Source organism: Pseudorca crassidens, chromosome 16 (assembly GCF_039906515.1).
Source record: "Pseudorca crassidens isolate mPseCra1 chromosome 16, mPseCra1.hap1, whole genome shotgun sequence".
In the NCBI taxonomy this organism is placed as follows: Eukaryota; Metazoa; Chordata; class Mammalia; order Artiodactyla; family Delphinidae; genus Pseudorca; species Pseudorca crassidens.
Window position 1 is genome coordinate 24,707,410 of NC_090311.1, and position 21,774 is coordinate 24,729,183.

Below are 21,774 nucleotides of genomic sequence, written 5' to 3' on the forward strand. Positions count from 1 at the left end.
CCATGTTATTCAAGGTGGAATCTGCAGCACCTGTGAGCTTGTTAGAAATGCATATTCTTGGGCCTCATCCAGACTTTTCGAATCAGAATCTCTATGGGTGGGGCCCAGGAATCTGTTATAACAAACCCTCCAGGCCATGCTGATGTGCCTGAAGTTTGAAATGCCCTGGTGTATTGAGTGGAAGTAATAATACTTTCCTGAGTGTGGGGTGGGGGCTATGAGGACTGAATTTGGTAATGTGGTTATATATGTGAAGCAGTACAGCACCTACTATCTCTGAGGGTTCAACCAGAGCAGTGGCTCTTCTGCGCAATGACTGGGGCAGATGGGTACAGAGGGCATGTAGGGTAAGGGTATGGGGACAGTGTGAAGAGAGATGACCCCAGGGAGGTCAAGAAGTTTGTCATGTTCTGGAGCCCATGAAAGTACTGTCCTTGAAGAAGCAGAGTCCTAATATCTACAGGGCACTGCAGAGAACTGTCCACATATTTCTTTGCATAGAAATGGTTAGGTATCTGGAAATAATACTGCTAAATGTGTCTTTTTCAAATTGTGATTTTGTAGCCTATGTGTTTTCTTTTTTATTAATACAGGCAGTTTGGAGGAAACTTAGCCAATGAAATTCTTGAATATAGCCAGCAACTTTCAACTTACCTGGAGAACACCATGGATGAGGAGAATGATTATTTAAGTATAGCAAAAAAAGATTCCTTGGATTTGGGATCAGAACCTGAACATGCAGTTGAGTTTCACTATAGTTTTCTTTCTCCTTCCTTCCTCCCTCCCTCCTTTCTTTCCTTCTTTTTTTTTTAATTTTATTTATTTATTGATTGATTTTGGCCATGTTTGGTCTTCGTTGCTGCGTGCAGACGGGCTTTCTCTAGTTGTGGTGAGCGGGGACAACTATTCCTTGTGGTGCACGGGCTTCTCATTGTGGTGACTTCTCTTGTAGCAGAGCATGGCCTCTAGGTGTGCAGGTTCAGGAGTTGTGGCATGCGGGCTCAGTAGTTGTGGCTCGCGGGCTCTAGAACACAGGCTCAATAGTTGTGGCGCAGGGGCTTAGTTGCTCCGTGGCATGTGGAATCTTCCCAGACCAGAGCTTGAACCCCTGTCCCCTGCATTGGCAGGCAGATTCTTAACCACTGCACCACCAGGGAAGTCCCTGTTTCCTTCTTTTTTTTCTTCCTTCCTTCCTTCCTAAATCAGATATCAGTTTTCAGTTTGTGGTTTTCTTTGAGCAGATATTTTAGTAATGTTCCTCATTATCCAGCTACCTCATGATTTTCAAAAAGAGCATGCACTACATTTAAGAGAAAATATTCAGCCTTTCTCAACACAAATATCACATTTCAGATCTCATTTAAACCATAGTACAAGATCTGTCTGGGCTTGCTTTAAAAAACAAATCTACTACAATTCTGGCGCTTGTTCAAACTAGTCTCTCTATACTTTTACATCACATACATTATTTAGGATGTGTCTAGCCAGAGAACATTTATTCACTCAATCATTTAACAAATATTTATCGAGTGCCTACAAAGTGCTGGACTCTGGGGGATGCAGGCATGAAAAGATAGGAAAAGTTTCTGCTTTCATGGAGCTTACATGCTAATTGGGGGTTGGGTGTGAGCAGAGAGAGATAGATAAATAATCAAATAAATAAGAAAAAAATAGGTAGTAACAAGATCTATTTTGTTACCAAATAATCTATTTTTGTTACCAAACCAAATAAAATGGTTTGGTGTGATAGTGTTTGGCTGGAATAGCCCCTCCACGGAGAAAGGCTGTGATCTGACTTAAAAGAAATGTGCCAATATGTGGGGGAGGGGCAAGCACTCAGGGCAGAGGGAGAAAGAGCTTGGCACGTTTGAAGACCTAAAAAAGGCCTGTGCAGCTGAAGTGAGCAAGGGAGAGAGTGGTAGGGGATAAGGTCCTGGAGGTGGGAAAGAAGGGCTTTGTAAAGCAGGTAGCATTTGCACATAATTTTACGTGTAATGGGAACCTATTAAAGTGTTCTGAGCAGAGGATTTACAAGATCTTATTTACGTTTTTGAAATGATTACTTCCGCTGTGTGGAGAATGATTCCTGTAGGGCACAAGAGTAGAAGCAGAGAAGGAGTTAGAAGGCTTAGGTACTAGTGATAGAGGTGCAAGAGTGTTGTGGAGAGGTGGTAGTTTCCAGGCAGTTTGCAGAGGTAGAGCTGACAGAACTTCTGATGAATTGGACATAGAGGGAAAGGGAAAGAAAGGACTCAAGGATGACTCCTAGATATTTTACTTGAAGAACTATGTAGGAGAAGGTACCATTCACAGAGAAGGGGAAGACTGTGGGGAGAGGAGCCACTGTGGGGAGAAAGAAGGGGATCTAAAATCAGTTCCCTGGACTGAGCATGAGAATACTGTTAGACATCCAAGTGAGATACCAAGTACGCTATTGTGTAGATGTTCTGGGGAGAGTCCAGGACTCGAGATGTTGATTTGAGAGTCAGGGGCATATGAATGGAATTTAAAGCCATAAAACTGAGTAAGATCATCATGGAAGAGTGGATGGTGAGAAACAGAAGGGGACCAAGTTAGAGCAACTTCTAGAACTCCAGGAGAAGAATTCAGGGAGGCGAAGGAGATTGAGAAGGGGCAGCCAGTGAGGTTGCAGGAGAACCAGCAGAGTGTGACGTTCCAAACTCTTTCAAGATTTTTTGCTGCAAAGGGAGCACAGAAATAGGGTGGCAGCTAAAGGGGAAGATGGTGGTCAGTGGAGAGTAGATTTCCTGGGACAGGAGATTCCAGAGCATGTTTGGATACTGTAGGGAAAGATTCAGTAGAAGGCAGACATGGATGATGCAGAAGGGTGATGGAAATTTTTTTAAGTGCAGAGGCTTCAAGAAGGAGGAAAAGATTAAGATCCTAAGCACAAATGGTGGGGCAGGCCTTGATAGGCAGCAGCATTTGGTCTACAGTAACAGGAAGAAGGCCAAGAGTGATTTGGTGAACGTGTGACCTGTCTGATCATTGCTGCTTTCTCAGTGAAAAGTGTGGCTGATATAAGCACAGAATGGAAGGAATAAAATTAGCTAAACATTACATCTTGAGCAGGCAAAATGTTTGGTAGTATATTTTAAAATGCAACAAGTGAAGAGGGATTCAAAGCAATTAAAGTAGGGTAGGAGGAGAGCTTGATGAATTTTTAATTTAAGATATGTCTGTCTTCTTCTAAGATAAATGAGAATGTGAGGTTAAGCGATGACTCATTACAAGAGGAATTAGTCAAAGTTGATAATACGGTGGAAATTCCCTGGATACAACAAAAAAACCAAGAGGTATTTATAAAACATGAGAGAAGTTTGAAATAATGCTTTGTAGGGGTGCCAAATAGATTAGTTTCCTGTGAAACCCCTTGGAAAGTTAGAAAGTGGAAAGAGATACTACTTGGCAGACCATTACATCGTATAAGTGTACCTTCCCTGAAAGCAGGCAAACACACTAAACACGGCCCAGTGTTTTAGATAAAGTTATGTGAGCTTTAAGTGCTGTACTTAGGCTAATACGAAACCCGAGAAAAGTGTCCACGTAGGCCAAAGCAAAGAATGAACTAACATACCTCATGCTGAGGTACATTTGGGGGGATGCTGCAAGGTAGGCTTAAATAAAAGGGGTGGGCCCGCAACAGAAGAGACATTGTGGCTTCTGATGTGCAGAAAGGTGACATAGGTGGCAGCCTGTGTCTGGATTTAGCTTGCTTATCTAGTCTCACTCAAGTTCCCAATAAAATAGCAGACTAGTTTTCTGTTAGCAACTGTTCTTTAATTTTTCACTAAATTATTTTCTTTCTGTTGGCCTTATCATTGACCTCAGTTCCAAGTTGCTTCAGTGGCCACTTACATAGTAGCAATTTAGATTTAAGCAAAGTATTGCAGTGGTATTATTTCATGTACACTTTACATTATTAGTCTTTAATTTTTTTCCTTATTTCTGTTTCTAGGGAAGTGCTATCTATGTATCTAAGTATGTATATATGTACCTATCATCTCGCTATCGTCCCTTTTGCTTGTTTAAATGATGTACTTTCTCCATTCCAGGCCATCAAAAACGAGGTTAAACTGTTTTCCAACAAAAGGAAAGAGATAAAAAGAGGAATCAAAGCACTTGCTAAAACTGTAAGTGTTGCGATTCCATAGACTAATACATTTGGCTCTCGGTCTAAAATTACATTTTGAACTTTATTTTGTTCAACCCAGCATGAGACACTACACCCCATTTTTTTCTCTGCCTGTAAGCTTAGTTTTCTTGGGCACTTTAATAGGGTATAATTTTTATCATACCATACAACATATAAACAGTGGTTTTCTTCCTGTCTTCCCCAAATACTGTCTTTAATACTTCTTTTTGTCAAAGTTATACATTTACATTTTTACAAATTAAATAATACAGAGTTACATAATTAAAAATAATGTTTTTGGGGCTTCCCTGGTAGCACAGTGGTTAAGAACCCGCCTGCCAGTGCAGGGGACACGGGTTCGAGCCCTGGTCTGGGAAGATCCCACATGCTGCGGAGTAACTAAGCCCGTGCACCACAACTACTGAGCCTGCGCTCTAGAGCCCGCGAGCCACAACTACTGAAGCCCGTGTGCCTAGAGCCCGTGCTCCGCAACAAGAGAAGCCACCGCAGTGAGAAGCCTGCGCACCGCAACGAAGAGCAGCCCCTGCTTGCCGCAACTAGAGAAAGCCCGTGCACAGCCACAAGACCCAATGCAACCAAAAATAAATAATAAATTTTAAAAAATGTTTTTTCTAGCAGCACCTGCTCTACTTTTCTTCACTATGATTCCTGCAGTCCTGAGGTAAATGTTTTCAGTTCTTTCAGCCTTTTTGTTTGGATATTTACCTCCATCTTTGTAATGGTCTTCTTAATACTGCTATTTCTTGGTATTTCTGTTTTGACACTCGCTGTGGGCTTTCTGGTGTGGAAGAGGAGTACTCAGGTTCTTTTACACCCTCCACCACTACTGTACGCACATAAATCAATGCTCAGTAGGTACACTGTTATAGTTATATATATATTCTTCAGAGCTGAGCCACATGGTATATTATGACTACATTTCCATTTTTACAACTTTATTTTTCCTGGAATTAGCAATTGCCTTTGTTTTAGATTAAGCCTTTCTATTCAGACTCTCTCAAAATGCTAGATACCTGAGGTAATCAATCTGTCAGTGAATTTTTGTGTGTGTGTGTGAGACCTCCCTTCTAGAGCTTTCTATGTTCCAGCACTAATCTACGCACCTTGCTCTCTAGACCAGGCACACAGCTGCTGTTCTAGGGACTTCTCTTGTCCATCTTCCTGGGAAATTGTCTCACCTGCCTCCTGAGTTAGAGCCCCTGTTTCCAGAGTCCTGTGTGTTTTTCTTCGTCTTCTTGGTGTGCATCTTCCAGTAGCTTTCTAAGCAGGACTGCTGTGCAGGCCCATACTTGGGAACATCATTTATCATGCAGCTGTGCTAGTGTCATTCAAATGTAATACAGTGTGAGTGGTGCCTGCCCCCTAGAGGTGTACAATGCTTTGACTCTGTTCTTGAGAAAGGGTACATAGGAGGTACATTTTTTGAGACGTGGTTTTTCTCAAATACAATGGTTTACCCTCAGAATTTTGAAGACTTGCTCCATTGTCTTTTAGCTTTCAGTGTTTGCTTTAGAGAATTCAATACATTTTTTTTTTTTTTTTTTTTTTTTTTTGCGGTACACGGGCCTCTCACTGTTGTGGCCTCTCCCATTGCAGAGCACAGGCTCCGGACACGCAGGCTCAGCAGCCATGGCTCGTGGGCCCAGCTGCTCCGCGGCATGTGGGATCTTCCCGGACCGGGCCATGAACCCGTGTCCCCTCCATCAGCAGGCGGAATCTCAACCACTGCGCCACCAGGGAAGCCCTCAATATCTTTTTGATTCCCAGTTCTCTAGGTAACCAGATTTTTATCTCTGGAAACTTACAGGATCATTTCTTTTTCTCTGGTGTTTGGAAATTTTACAATATGCACCTTCATACCTTTGATGGATACTCTTGATTTGCTGGTGCAGACTGGAATTACTCTTCACCCTTTTTCACCCTGCTCCTAGCCCCAAGAGGCTGGCCTCTGTGGATGGCATCAGTGAGCTCTTTTGCCTCTGTCTTCTGTTTGGGTTTAGACAGTGAGTGGCATCAGCAGACGATCAAGGGTCAGGAGAAGACAAGGTCAGTGTCTTTATTTCTCCAGTTTCCTCTCTGTGATGTTATGAGTTGGCAGTGACTGCTAGCCCTCTTCTACAGCTACTGATCTCCCCAGGTTCTAGTAACCACTTCCCATCCTTGCCTTTCAGACCTGGGAGTGGTGATAGCTTCCCGTGGTTGCTAGCTTGAGATGCTTTATCATGCCTTGCTGATTTCCCTTACCATGCCAAATCTGTTTTAAAGGTCCCTCTCCCCATTTATGCCATTTGAGTGTGTCATTCTGTTTCATACCAGGACCCTAGCTTGTTTGGGCTTTCTTGTCTCCTTCATGTGCTAGGCACTGGAGCACTTTTAACAAGAAACCTTTCTCTTTCAGGTCTGGGAAATGTTCTTTAATTATTTCTTTGGTAATTTCCTCCCCTTAATTTTTGTTTTCCTGATTACTAATGAGGCTGAACATCTTTTCATAACTCTGAAGACTGAATTTCCTCTTCTATAAATTCCCTGTTCATGTCCTTTGCCAATATTTCTATCGGGTTGCTGGTCTTTTTCTTGTTGATTGTAGAAGTTCTTTATTTTTATTTTTAACTTATATTTCTTTATAATAATTAGCGTTAGCTAAGCTGTGGTAACAAACAAACTCCAAAAATATAATGGCATAGGGATGAGAAGTTTATTTCTTTCCTATATAATAATTCTGGGTAGGTGTTCAGGTCAGCAGCTGCTCTGTTCCATGCAGTCATTCAGAGACCCAAGCTGACAGAGACTCTGCTGTCTCTAGCACATGGCTTCTAAGGTTGCCTTGCTTGATCTCATCCCACTCAGCTGGAACAGGAAAAGAGCACGGAGGCGTGCACTGGGCAAATCTGGAGGTAGCCCTTATTATTAGGTTGCACCACATGAGATTGCTGTTTTATATGGTTCAGCCCAATATACTACAAATATTGTCTGTTTTGTCTCAACTTTTATACTGTGCCTTTTAATTTATTTTTTATATGTATTTTTTATATAAATTTATTTATTTTATTTATTTTGGCTGCGTTGGGTCTTTGTTGCTGTGCGCAGGCTTTCTCTAGTTGCGGCGAGCCGGGGCTGCTCTTCATTGTGGTGCGCAGGCTTCTCATCGCGGTGGTTTCTCTTGTTGTGGAGCACAGGCTCTAGGCGCACAGACTTCAGTAGTTGTGGCAGGCAGGCTCAGTAGCTGTGGCTCACAGGCTCAGTTGCTCCGTGACATGTGGGATCCTCCCGGACCAGGGCTCAAACCCATGTCCCCTGCACTGGCAGGCGGATTCTTAACCACTGCGCCACCAGGGAAGTCCCTATACTGTACCTTTTTAAATGCAAAAGTTTAAAATTATTATCCGAGTGCATTGATCATTTATAGCTTTTGCTTTATGTGCATGATTTTTAAAGGCTTCCAAATCTCACGTATTTTCTTCTGATACTCCTTTATTTCACCTGTAATTTACTTTTGTGAGTGGATATGAGGTATAGATCTAACTTTATTTTTTCAAGTAAGTAGCACACTTCACCAATGCTTTTTATTGAATATACCATCCTTTTCCCGCTGATCTGCAGTGCCTCCTTCATCAATCCCTGGATTCCCATGAATACGGAATTATTTCTAGACACTCTATGTTCTGATATTGAGCATGGATCTTTTCCTTAGCCAATTCCAAACTATTTTAATTGCTATAGCTTTATAAAATGTTTTTATATCTTGGAAGTAATTCTCCCTTCGCTCTTGACTTTCAGAAAATGTTGGCCTCTTTAGGCACACTTACTTTTTCATCTGAATTTTAAGGTTAGCTTGTTGAGCTCTGTAAAAATCTCTGATTTGATTTTAATTGAGAATAACTGCTTACAGTGTGATTTGGTGAAGAATTTATTTGCCATCTCTGAAATTTAATACATATATATAGTATATATTTATAAAATACATAAATATTATATATTACATATAAATAAATATATATCTTTATTCAAATTTTTAACAAGTTCTTTAGTGAAGTTTTATAGTCTAAAAGTGACTTTGTATACATCTCTTATGAGGTCTTTTGTGAGTGGAATATTTTCTATAACATTTTCTAATTGGATACTACTGGATATGAATGTTACTAATTTTATATATGACCACCTTGCTGAATTCTCTTTTTTTTTGCTCTGTGCTTTTTCATTATTTTTTTTTTTTACATCTTTATTGGAGTATAATTGCTTTACAATGGTGTGTTAGTTTCTGCTTTATAACAAAGTGAATCAGTTATATATATATATACATATGTTCCCATATCTCTTCCCTCTTGTGTCTCCCTCCCTCCCACCCTCCCTATCCCACCCCTCCAGGCAGTCACAAAGCACCGAGCTGATCTCCCTTGATCTCCCTGTGCTATGCGGCTGCTTCCCACTAGCTATCTATTTTACATTTGGTAGTATATATAAGTCCATGCCACCTTCTCACTCTTTATAATTGAAATTCCCTATTATAATTTCACTATACCAGTTCAGCAAGCTTGGGAAGAAGAAGTGTAGGAGATCTGACTTCAGCAGGTATTCCATTCTACCTTTTGCTGAGCTCTGTCCTGGGGACCCATGGGGCCATGATGCATCATTCAGATCCAACTGATTTTCATCCTTCAGACTTTACAGTTTCCATGCTATTGAAGAATCCTTTTCTTCCCCCTCTTAATTGCAGTGTTGGATTTATTGATTTATTATACCCTTTTTTTCCTCTTAATTTTATGGATTGGGGCAAGAAAGGAAGATTGTAAAGCCCATTCTCAGTCAATTTTGAAACTGAAGTCCTCATTTTTTTCTCTCATGTTGTCTTTGTTTTTTTTGTTTATTTGTAAGGGCTCTTTATATTTTGAAGATATTAATATTTTGTCATATATGTTGTAACGTGTGCTCTATGTCACTGAATTTTTTTGAAGCTATAAACTTTTAAAGATATTTTTATTACAGAAATGTTCAAATATATATAAAAGTGGAGGGAAAAATAATATAATAAATCTAATCACCAATATTTTTGCCTCTATACACCATCCACTATCCTCTCCCGTGCTTGTTTTGAAAAAAACCCCAGATGTCATATCATTTCACCTTTAATTATTTAAGTATATGTGTCTAAAAGATAAGAACTCTGAAAATACTTAATAATACTACTACTAGCACAGCTAAATATCAGTAATTCCTTAATATCATTACATATTTTTGTTGTTTTTAGATAAATGAGCTTTTATGGATTAAACCTTAAAACCTAAATAAGCCTATTACCTAATTCTTTATTTGATAGTTACATTTAGATAAACAGAATATCTATTTTTTTTTATTGGTTGCTGTCTCAAGAGACTCGGAAAACCATCCCTTTAAAGTTTAATTCTTTGCTTGTCTCCATCCTTTACTATTGGAAAATTCAGATTCTGGACATGATGGAAGAAAATGAAGCAGTAGATAATATTGCAAAATTAGAGCAACAAGAATTTGTCCTGGATCTTGAAGAACTGGAAAGACTCCACAATGAAAGTGAGGAAGAAGTGGCAAAGGTATGGAAAAATCTGATTTAAGCACCATAAAGATTTAATAAAGAAAGTAAAAAGAAAATAGGAAGGAGAACTTTTCTAGGATAATGCAAATAAAACAAACTTTTTCTAGAGTGATGTGAATACAGCAAATTTAGTGCATACAAATGGAACGAGTCAGAGAATTATTGAATTTGGGAGTCAGGGGAAAGAAGAACATCTAGACCAGCCAGACATCTGATGTTTATCTCTCCCCCATGACATTAATGCCAACCATCTTCCACCATATACTTGAACATTTTTAGAGATCTCCTCAGCCACCTCATACCAACTTCAAACATTTTTGGTTTAGTAAGCCCTTTCTTAATTAGAGTTGAAATCTTTCTCCCTGTACTCACTGATTCTTCTACTCTTTGAGCACCATCTCTATAGCCACTGTGAAAGTGGTTAGAGAAGACTAGCAATTACCATGTTTCCTATGTATCTTGTCTAGGCTAACTATCCCAGCTCCTATGATATCATATACTGTAGTTTTAATAGTTTTATTATTATTGTAATTTTCCTCTAATTTCGTTTTATTTCTGTATGGCACCCACAAAAGAATTTTAATTATTATCTTTCCAGTTTAGAGAAAAGCATAAACTGAAACCTCCACTTTTCTAGGTACTGTACTTCTATTAATTCACCCTTTGCACTGTTTTGTGGCAGTCACAACACATTGCTTACTCATATGGATTTTATTTTGGGTAAAAGCCTTAAGAGTGTTTTACACAGGATGTTCTTAAGCAACCTCTCTCTCAACCTGCACAGTACATTTGATTCTTTGAGTTTGCAAGTATAAAAACATTTTCCCCACTGAAAAAGAGAATTAAATAAAGCTGGATATAAGGACATTTAAGTGAATTATAGTTGGTTAAACAGCTACCCCAAAAAGAGACTTGTTATTTGACTGATGATTCTAGGAGAGAAATCTCCAATCATGTGGCCCAGGACTCTGTCCTGTTAAACATGTTTATTAATGACTGGAGTGAAGATGTGAAAATGAGGCAGATCTGTCCAAATGGTAAATGACATGAGGCTGAGAATGAGAGGAAATATATTAAATAACAGAATTAATACCAAAAGTACCTCAAGGGACTAACTCAAGGAGATAAAATTCACCTGGATGTTCATTCGCCCATCCATTCATTCATTCTGCAACATTTATTGAACACCTATTACATGCCAGGCACTACTGTAGGTGCTGGGGATACAATGAATAATACAGATAGGTCCTACCCACATGGGGCTACTCTAGTAGAGAACAGAGACCATAAACAAATCTCTATATATTATATGATGGAAACAAACCAGATTCGATAATAGATGTGGGGGATCTACTTCTGTGGTCAGAGAAGACAACTTTAAAGAGGGGACCTTTCAGTTGCAAACTAAGAGAAGAGAGGGAGCTGGCTATACAGAGATCTGAGGAAAGAGAATGTCAGGCAAAGGGAGCAGCAAGAACAAGGGCCCTGAAGCAGAAATTGCTCAGAGTATTCCAGGGCCAGAAAGGCCAGAAAGGCTGTAGCACAGTGGACAGGAGAGGGCCTCACAGAATGAGGTGGGGGAGGTAGGCAGAGGCCAGCTCTGAAGACCTTGTATGTTGTGGTGAAGAATTTGGCTTTTGTTTTTAAACATACAACAGGAAGCTATTAGAAATGATCCCTTTTTCTTATTATAACAGATAGGCACCAATCTAGGGGCTTTTTGAATGTTATTTGATCATCACAGCAATCCAAAAAGGTAGGTTATTGTTTTCCCCACTTAAGGAAACTAAGGCTTAGGTGGTCGAGTCACTTGGCTAGGAGCCCACAACTCGAGTCTGAGCAGGTAAGCAGTCCTGGTCTGCCCACCAGGCTTCTGGCTCATCCTCCTCGGCCCTGGCCTCACAGGCCTGGAAGGCCACCTCCTATTCTGGCACCAGGTCCTCCCAGCCCATTCATCTTGATCACTCTAAAATGAGTTCGGCTTAGGTGCCTGCCCCTATTCTCACCCTCTCATTGCTTTTTTCTCCAAGCTCTTGTCTGACCACTCGGCCCCATGAACCTGCTCCTCTGGACTGTTGACCTACTGACCACTGATGAAGACACTCTGCTCACCTGACCCCCACCCTGTGCCTCTGCCCCAGATGCCCCCATCCCTTGATGCTTATCAAATTCCCGTGCATCCCTCGAGGAGCGTCCTTGATCCTCTGTCGCAGGCTTTGGTACAGAGAAAGGTTCTTCACGTGCTCATTTCCCTCACGTTGTTTAGTTTTCCTGAGCTCCGGGCTTTTGAAGAGATATCAGCCCTAGATTGGGCGTGATAGTAGAACCAGACGGTTCAGGACAGAACAGTGCTAGCAGATGGCACCATAAATCCACCTGGGAGCAGAACACTAACCCCTGGGAAGAGCTAAGGATCCCAGTCCTAAAGGGACCAGGCTACTAGCCCACCCTGGCCAGGATCTCAACAATAGGGCAAAGACCAAAGCCCAGTAATGACCACCTAGACACAGTATTAGCATTATTCTGGAGGGATTGATAAATAGCCTCAAGAGTAGCAAGGGGAGGAATGGAGGAGCCTGGGAATCAGACAGGTTCTGAGAACTAATATGCCAAAACAGCTGTTAAAGAAAAAATAATTTAATACTACAAAGCTACAGTAATCAAGACAATATGGTACTGGCACAAAAACAGAAATATAGATCAATGGAACAGGATAGAAAGCTCAGAGATAAACCCACGCACCTATGGTCAACTAATCTGTGACAAAGGAGGCAAGGATATACAATGGAGAAAAGACAGTCTCTTCAATAAGTGGTGCTGGGAAAACTGGACAGCTACATGTAAAAGAATGAAATTAGAACACTCCCTAACACCATACACAAAAATACTCTCAAAATGTATTAGAGACCTAAATGTAAGATCGGACACTGTAAAACTCTTAGAGGAAAACATAGGAAGGACACTCTTTGACATAAATCACACCAAGATCTTTTTTGATCCATCTCCTACAGTAATGGAAATAAAAACAAAAATAAACAAATGGGACCTAATGAAACTTAAAAGCTTATGCACAGCAAAGGAAACTACAAAGAAGATGAAAAGACAACCCTCAGAACGGGAGAAAATATTTGCCAACGAATCAACAGACAAAGGACTAATCTCCAAAATATGTAAACAGCTCATGCAGCTCAATATTGAAAAAACAAACAACCCAAAGCAAAAATGGGCAGAAGACCTAAATAGACACTTCTCCAAAGAAGACATACAGATGGCCAAGAAGCACATGAGAAGCTGCTCAACATCACTAATTATGAAGGAAATGCAAATCAAAACTACAATGAGGTATCACCTCACACCAGTTAGGATGGGCATCATCAGAAAATCTACAAACAACAAATGCTGGAGAGGGTGTGGAGAAAAGGGAACCCTCTTGCACTGTTGGTGGGAATGTAAATTGATACAGCCACTATGGAGAACAGTATGGAGGTTCCTTAAAAAACTAAAAATAGCATTACCATATGACCCAGCAATCCCACTACTGGGCATATACACAGAGAAAACCATAATTCAAAAAGACACATGCACCCTAATGTTCATTGCAGCACTATTTACAATAGCCAGGACATGGAAGCAACCTAAATGCCCATCGACAGATGAATGGATAAAGAAGATGTGGTACATATATACAATGGAATATTACTCAGCCATAAAAAGGAACGAAATTGGGGTGGATCTAGAGACTGTCATACAGAGTGAAGTAAGTCAGAAAGAGAAAAACAAATACCGTATATTAATGCATATATGTGGAACCTAGGAAAATGGTACAGATGAACTGGTTTGCAGGGCAGAAATAGAGGCACAGATGTAGAGAACAAATGTATGGACACCGAGGCGGGGTGGTGGTGGTGGTGGTGTGATGAATTGGGAGATTGGGATTGACATGTATACACTAATATGTATAAAATGGATAGCTAATGAGAACCTGCTGTATAAAAAAATAAATAAAATTTTAAAAATCAATGAAATCAAAAGCCGATTCTTTGAAAAGATTGATAAACTGAATAAGCCTATAGCTAAGCTAAGAGAAAAGAGATAGATACAATTACTAATGTTAGGAAGAAAAGAGGGACATCACTACAGATTCCATGGAAATTAAAAAGGAATAAAGGAATTCTATGTTTTTGAAGATTCTATTGTTACATTCTCTCGCTCAGAGATTCTTTCCTCAGCCATGTCCAGTCTATCATCATGTCCAGAGCCCATCAGATACCTTCTTTATTTCTAAATAAAGAACATTTTTGATCTCTGAAAAAAAAAAGAAAAAATAATTGAAAACTGTATTAGCCATTAACTCAATGGGTAAAATGAAAAATAAATAAAACGCAAATTAAACAAGGTATTTGTTCAGACAATGAATAAAATAAACATGAATAAATGAGTAAATGAATGAATGAATAAATAAATAAGACATTTTCTAATCTGGGAGATATTATTTTCAGCTAGTTTGCTAACGATCTACCAACAAAGTGAAATGCCAATAAAAGAGGTTCTGTACAACATTGTAAATCAACTATACTTCAGTAAAAAAATAAAAAAAAAAGTTTCTGAAGAGGACCCTAAAGACTAAGGATTGTTGGGTGTCACTTTCATGCCAGCTCTTTTGGCAAACTTTATTAAAATAAGAATACTTAATCACTTAAGGAGGTAAAACTAATTGAGGTAACATGTGTTTCTAAATGGCAAAAGGTACATCATACGATCCCCAAGAATAGTGGAACATTCATTTCACAGTGGACATAAACAATAGAAGAATATAGTGCAATAAAACCCCAAGACAGAGGTCACAAAATGCCACTTCAAATATGCATTGACAAGGAGTAAGCCAACATTTACATATTTCAAACTTTTCTAATAAAACAGGAAGACTTGGCACAGTGGGTTTGCTTTACCACCTTGCGCCAACCAGGCAGATCTGTGATGGTGTGTGTGTTAGCTATCCAGCTACCATGGCTGTGCAACTGCCCACACACCTGCCTTGGCTCCTGTGTAGGACCTGCCTGCCTTAGTGGTGTTTGTGTTGATACCCTAGTCCTCAAGGAATGGAACCCTAAGCCTCCAGACTAAACCAAAGACAGGGAAGTATCCCCCTCCAAGTGCATCTGGTTTTTACAATTGAGATTGTTTTTGAGGCCACATTTTCATTCTTACTTTTCCCTTCATTTGTGTTCCTTAAGATAAGAAAGGATGCTGAGATGCAAAACCTAGCCAAGAGATATTTGGCTGAACTTATCAAAGGAGAATGCTGGAATTCGATGGCTGTGAAAGGCCGAGCTCTTAAGGTAACAGATAGAACTTCAGGTACAACACCTTTGCCAATGAAAATTTTCATGGGAAGTCTCATGGCAGAAAATTTTAAAAAGAAAAAGTTTAAGAAGATCCATATATAGGAAAGCATTCGAAGCACACCTTGCTCCTTCTTGTACTGACTCCACCTCGATGTGTCATTTTCCCTTGTCTCGTTCTTTCCTCTCTGCTCAGTCCCCATGTGCTTCTAAGCCAGCATCTCTTAAGCTTTGTTTCAGCACCTCTTTCCCTCTTTCCTCTACGACACCACCTGCATCCGGGTCTCAATATCTGTCTATTCCAAACCGCCACTTCACTCACATTCCACACAGATTGAAAACTAGACATAATATTATTCACATTTCTTTTTTTTATATAAATTTATTTATTTTATTTATTTATTTTTGGCTGCGTTGGGTCTTTGTTGCTGTGCGCGGGCTTTCTTTAGTTGCGGTGAGTGGGGGCTACTCTTCGTTGCGGTGCATGGCTTCTCATTGCAGTGGCTTCTCTTGTTGTGGAGCACGGGCTCTAGGCGCACGGGCTTCAGTAGTTGTGGCACGTGGGCTCAGTAGTGTGGCTCACTGGCTCTAGAGCACAGGCTCGGTAGTTGTGGTGCACGGGCTTAGTTGCGCTGCGTATTATTCACATTTCTACCTGTACCTGCCTTCACATTTTCTTTTCCTTTTTTATTTTTTTAAATATTCACAGTGAGATTTTTATGATCTTTTTTTTTTAATTAATTTTTTTATTTTTGGCTGTGTTAGATCTTCGCTCCTGTGTGCGGGCTTTCTCTAGTTGCGGTGAGTGGGGTCTACTCTTTGTTGCAGTGTGTGGGCTTCTCATTGCGGTGGCTTCTCTTGTTGTGGAGCATGGGCTCTAGGCGCACGGGCTTCAGTAGTTGTGGCACGAGGGCTCAGTAGTTGTGGCACGAGGGCTCAGTAGTTGTGGCTCGCAGGCTCTAGAGCGCAGGCTCAGTAGTTGTGGCGCACAGGCTTAGTTGCTGCGCGGTATGTGGGATCTTCCTGGACCAGGAGTCGAACCCATGTCCCCTGCATTGGCAGGTGAGTTCTTAACCACTGCGCCACCAGGGACGCCCCTGCCTTCACATTTTCTAAAGGACTGTTTTTTGTGTCTTTTTATTGAGATTCCTCCCAACACAGCTTCCCTCTTTGTGTGGGGTGACCAAGAGTCCCAGTTTATGCCTGTGGTCCTAGAGTAACTATTAACAGCACCTTTTTCACTTTCAAATATGCCCCCTGTTTAGATAATGAAGTATTGATCACCCTCCATTTATGTGATTGAGTATTGCTCTAAAACAGGGCTTCTCGAGAACGGCACACTTGGGGCTGGATAATTCTTTGTTGTAGGGGCTGACCTAAGGATTGGAGGATTTTGCAACATCCCTGCCCTCTATCTACCAGGCCCCAGCAGACTCTGCCACCCCAGTCAGTGACAATCAAAAAATGTCTCCAGACATTGCCAAATGTCCCTGAGGGGCTGGAGAGGATGGAGACAGTGGCCAGCAAAATCACTTCTGGTTGAGAAGCACTGCTCTAGAAATAAATCGTTCACAAAAGCACAGTATTTTTTATACAAAGTTTACACCAATACTGAAGGCATACATTGTTTTATTTTATTTCTTTTTTTTTAATTGAAGTAGAGTTGATTTACAATGTTGTGACAATCTCTGCTGTACAGCAAGGTGACTCAGTTATACACATGTAGACATTCTTTTTTTATATTCTTTTCCATCATGGTTTATCACAGGATATTGAGTTATGTTCCCTGTGCTATACATTAGGACCTTGTTGTTTATCTACATTTATTCTAAATGTAATAGTTTGCATCTACCAACCCCAAACTCCCAGTCCATCCCTCTCCCTCCCTCCTTCCTCTTGGCCACCACAAGTCTGTTGTCTATGTCTACAAAATAGATAAGTTCATTTGTGCCATATTTTAGATTCCACATATAAGGGGTATCATATGGTATTTGTCTTTCTCCTTCTGACTTACTTCACTTAGTGTGATAATCTCTACATTGTTTTATTTTAAAGAAAGCTTCCATGGGCCATTTCACTCATGCATGATAACCTATGGATTAATTTTGTTGAGAGAAAACATGCCCCACTCTGCCCCAGATACACACAATTGTTCTAAAAATGGATTTATTTCATTTTGCTCTTTTTTCCCCAAGTGCTTTCACATCCCATGTGTGGTTGAGAACTTCCCAATGAAAGAACGCACAGATGAAGAGTTGAAAGAATTGAAGAGAGTTGTGCAGCAAAAAGAGATTGAAGCAGAGTGTCTTAAAGTACAATTTTAAATATATATGTGTTTATATAAGTGACGTGTTTTCTTTCAGGATTTCCTTCATACAGATTTGAGTTGGAATACTACTTAAAATACGTTTAGATATTGTTTGTGTTTATATTTATATTCCTTGTTTATGTGTAGGAATATATTCTAATGAATATAGGAGCCTATATCCACGTAAGGAGCCTATATCCTAACAACATTGGCTATCCCTGAAATATGATGATATACTTTTAAAATTGAGATTTGGGATTTTGTTCTTGTCCTGGTCAGAAGTTCTTCATCCACACATACTCTTTTTACCCCCTCTTATCACTGAGGATTGTGTTGGCCAAGGATGAAGTAGAATCTGAAGCAGAATCTGTTTTGGTGGGATTTATTGTTTTCCTAAAGCAATCCTAGCTTTTTTTTTTTCCCAGCAATCTCTGTCAAACCACTTAAAAACACTGCCCAATTGGTGTAGTTTCATTTTGGCCAGAACTTTGCATCCATTCTTTTTCTAAAACTAAAATGAAGTCATGCTTAATTCTTTTTACATACACATACCAGTCCTATGTGAATAAGTTCCTTTGTAAAATGTGAAGAGAAAGTATATTTTTTAATGCTTAAGTACCAAGAAAGACTCAAAATATTTACGAGAAGCTGTCATCCCGACAGAAAAATATGAATATTACACACTATCAAGAAGAATTTTTACTCTTATGATTTATCTACAGTCTATCAATTTCTGAGGCTTTCTCTTCAGCAGGTTCAGGACATCACTTTAAATTCAGTTGTTGGCAAGACAATTAACATCTTAAAATGATTATTGAAATAATTAAGTTGTCCCAAAATTGCCCTTTAGAGAATTCTTCTTATTGCATAACTTTCATTTCATCTTTTTCTATATTTAGCTACAGAAGGAAATTGTAGAGTTTCAGTCTGCAATTACGTTGGTTAAAAAGCATCATGAAGAGGAGGATGAAGAAGAGGAAGAAGATGGGACAGCAAAAGATACCAACTTGCCCAATTACCTGCTTGGTAGTCTGAGTACTGATTTTAGGGTACCTACCTCTTTGTTGTCAAGCCAACTGGAACTTCATTCCAGAGAGGAGAAAATCAACCAAATTATATTACTGAAAGTGGGTGAATTTTTTCTTTACCCTTGAAAATCTCTAAAACTTTCCATGAGGTGTCTTGCAAAGGCTCAAATTGAAATCCAATGCCAATCAAATGATGTCTTTAAAGTACACAGAGAAATATCCACATGGCTAGCATCCATGTTCTTTAAACAGAGCTCGTGGACAAGAGTTGTTTTCATCCATTTGGAGTGGGTTCTGTGATACCAGGTTTTCTAAAGAGCACCCTCCACTGGCTAACACCGCAAACCATTTTTCTACTTAGATCTTCGGGAAACTCAAAGATAAAAGAAATCCTTGAATGCCACCTTCTAGGTAACCCAGATGTCAATTAGAACCTCCTTGTAAGATCAAGATGTGAATGCTTATCTATCTCCTTAATCTAGGAAAATACAATTTCCTCTCTAAGATTTCTATAAGTGCTGGGGCTCAGGGATAAGGTATGGTGTCCTTCAGGCTCTAAGCTCCTACTCCTTGCTTTCCACCAAACAAGTCAGTTTCAGAACACACCTGTACATGCCATGCCTACTGAAGGTTTTCGAAAACTCAGTAACTGAGATTGCACCAATGCAGACGGTTTGAAATTTAATGTTTGGCCATTCCTATTCCTGAAGATCCTTCAGTCATGTCTGCAATTTGAGTTCTAGCCTCCTGCTGGGTTACTCTGCTCTCCCTTCCTATCTTTTTCTCTTCTTTGTCTCCTCCAATACCTAAAATTCCTGTGCATTTATACTGAGAACTGTTGAGTTATCCCTTTTGTTCCTTAGCTTCTGCTGACCTATGCCCTCAGTGTCTCACCTTCCTGCTGCTTTATTAAGGTGTTTTCCTACACGAAAGTAATTTCAGCCTGAGAGAAATTCTGGTGCCAGCCGTTAAGATCATTTTCTACCCTGCTTTAATGGTTTCATCTTCAGTAGGATAGATATATAGACTGAAGTCTGACGGTAAAGTCAAGTCTACTTTTAGTTTGACCCATCATTCTACTCATCAGCAGAGCTAGGGGCAATCCAGTTGGACCCACATCCACCTTAGTAAATGGCTGATCCAACTGGGCAGCTTGGGTTCTCTTTCTACCTGAAAATGACCTGTCCATACAGAGTAAGAATATTGTGTGTAGTTGTGCTTCTCTGGAAGATTCTCCAGACCTCTATAGGCCATCTTTTCCTCACCTCCTCTCCTCAAACCTGGTTCCAAAGAAAAGATATTTCCCAAGTTTAATACTGAATATTTCTTTTAAAATATTTTTATGATGGATTTTTTTAAGAACATACACAAAAGTAGAGAGAATAGCCCAAAGAGCCTCCAAGTAGCCATTACCCACTTATCAATATACCTGCACACTGAATTGCATCGCACATTTCTGGAAGTATGTTGTAGTATAACAGTTATGCTGTTGCTTAACCTTACCCATGGTGGGATGCCACTATAGATTACTGAACCAAGACGTGACTTAATATAAACAGTATTTTAGAAAGATTACTTTGCTTATAATTTGTAAAGTGATTTTGGAGGGAAAGTAAAGCTGTGGGACCATGTTGCCAGGAAAGGTATAATACATGGTGTGTTTATAATAACATTGATATTTTAGGATATTATTTACAAGGTAAAAACTGCTTTCAATAATGAGTTTGATGCGGCATATAAACAAAAAGAGATTGAAATTGCACGTGTGAAGGAAAAAAATGTAAGAATTCAAGAAATCGTTTTGGATCTGGAGTTGGAAGAAACAGTCTGGCAACCAGAATTTGAGGACTGTGAGAAGCCAGAGAGAACCCTCATTGTGGAAAGTACTGAGGTACGATTATCCGTACATCATCTCTTCCCTTCTTTCTCATGACGTTTTCCAGGCTCTTATTTATTCTTCTTGTTTTTGCTACCAGAAGCAACCGTATAAGGTAGCATTCTTGGTTACAAGTAACAAAAACAGTTAACACAGCCCCAGCAATAATGGGGATTTCTTCTATGAATGCCATAGAGTCCAGAGAAGATTTGGACACCAAGCCTAGAAAGAAGCAGGAACCACACACTGGAACCTTGTGGAGAGTCCAGAAGTGCTCTTTCTTCATCTCTTGACTCACTTCTCTCTGCATTTCAGCTGCCTCTAGCAGTTTCTATGTTATATCGCCTATGCTCAAGAGAGCAATTTGTCCAAACTATAATCTCTTAGCCCTAGTTCTGGATTCGCCTGGGAAGGGGCTTCTTGGTCCAACTTGGGTCCAGCACCTGTACCCATGGAGGCTGGGTCACATAATGGGAATGAGGCTGATGGAGCTCCAGTAATTATCTAGCCATTAGAGTAGTATGGGTCCCAGAGAAAGGGGCTCACTGGACAGCCTTCTTAAAAGGTGTTTGGCACAAATGCAGTTACAAATAAATGCTTAAAGAAGACAATTCAAATATAATCATATTTCATTTATAAAAAGTAACTCAAAGAGAACACCCTTGCTCACATGAAACCATCTTGATTACTTTGGGGCAAAAGATAATAGTGTTGCTTAGAAGTAATAACAAACACTCATATAGTCCCTGTTAACAGTAACCATCTATTTTTCTCACTCTCTCATTTTGGACCTCATCTTCATTCCAAGATAGGAAATTGGTTGCAAAATCTGGATAGTCCCTCTATCTCCTTAATCCCTTCTAACCTCCTCCCGGTGTGTGGAAAGAAAGTATGGCTTGAATTTTGTAAGAATAACAGCAGGAAACCACATTTTCTCTTTCAGATTACAGCTCAGAGACATATTAAACCACAGCAAAAAGTCAAAACAGAATTGCTTGTGACCCGTGAAATGGAGCGATTGCTTCTGTCACAGGTATGCGGTTTTTTTAAATGGTACCTAAGACCCTTTTCCTTTTAGGGATATTTGTTCCTAATTTGGTTGAATAGTCTTGTACTCCACCATAGAAACACACCAAGGCATTTGTTGTGGTCAGAGGTCACTGGAATCTCAGTGGCCTCCTCTTCTCCCCTCCATGCATGCCACTGCCCACCCTCCCCAATCCTAAATGCAGTCATTCTAACATTGGGGACAGGGGGGCTGTCCCCAGTGCCACTGGAGTGTCAGACCTCTGTCTCAGTGACCCTCTCTGACCTTGGCTTTTTCCCAAGGGCTCCACCACAAGACGCCGAGCCCTCATGGACATGATGGGAGGAGTTCTGGAAGTCAAGAAGGAAGACATTTTGAGAATGGTGAGATTCCTGGTCATCCTTATGGAAGGTGGAATGGGATGGAAAGAGCTACTTAAATGTGACCATT

General features: G+C 40.0%; 1 protein-coding gene across 1 annotated transcript in view; it reads left to right on the forward strand.

Annotated features, from left to right (window-relative positions):
* CFAP43 (cilia and flagella associated protein 43) overlaps positions 1–21,774 on the forward strand; it is a 101,565-nt gene that overhangs the window by 52,955 nt on the left and 26,836 nt on the right. The window contains exons 17-26 of the mRNA XM_067709479.1: positions 594–741; positions 3,216–3,317; positions 4,077–4,154; positions 9,616–9,741; positions 14,978–15,082; positions 17,281–17,397; positions 18,293–18,520; positions 20,106–20,312; positions 21,241–21,330; positions 21,627–21,707. Of these exons, the coding sequence (XP_067565580.1) occupies positions 594–741; positions 3,216–3,317; positions 4,077–4,154; positions 9,616–9,741; positions 14,978–15,082; positions 17,281–17,397; positions 18,293–18,520; positions 20,106–20,312; positions 21,241–21,330; positions 21,627–21,707 (1,282 nt within the window). The remainder of the gene's footprint in view (positions 1–593; positions 742–3,215; positions 3,318–4,076; positions 4,155–9,615; positions 9,742–14,977; positions 15,083–17,280; positions 17,398–18,292; positions 18,521–20,105; positions 20,313–21,240; positions 21,331–21,626; positions 21,708–21,774) is intronic.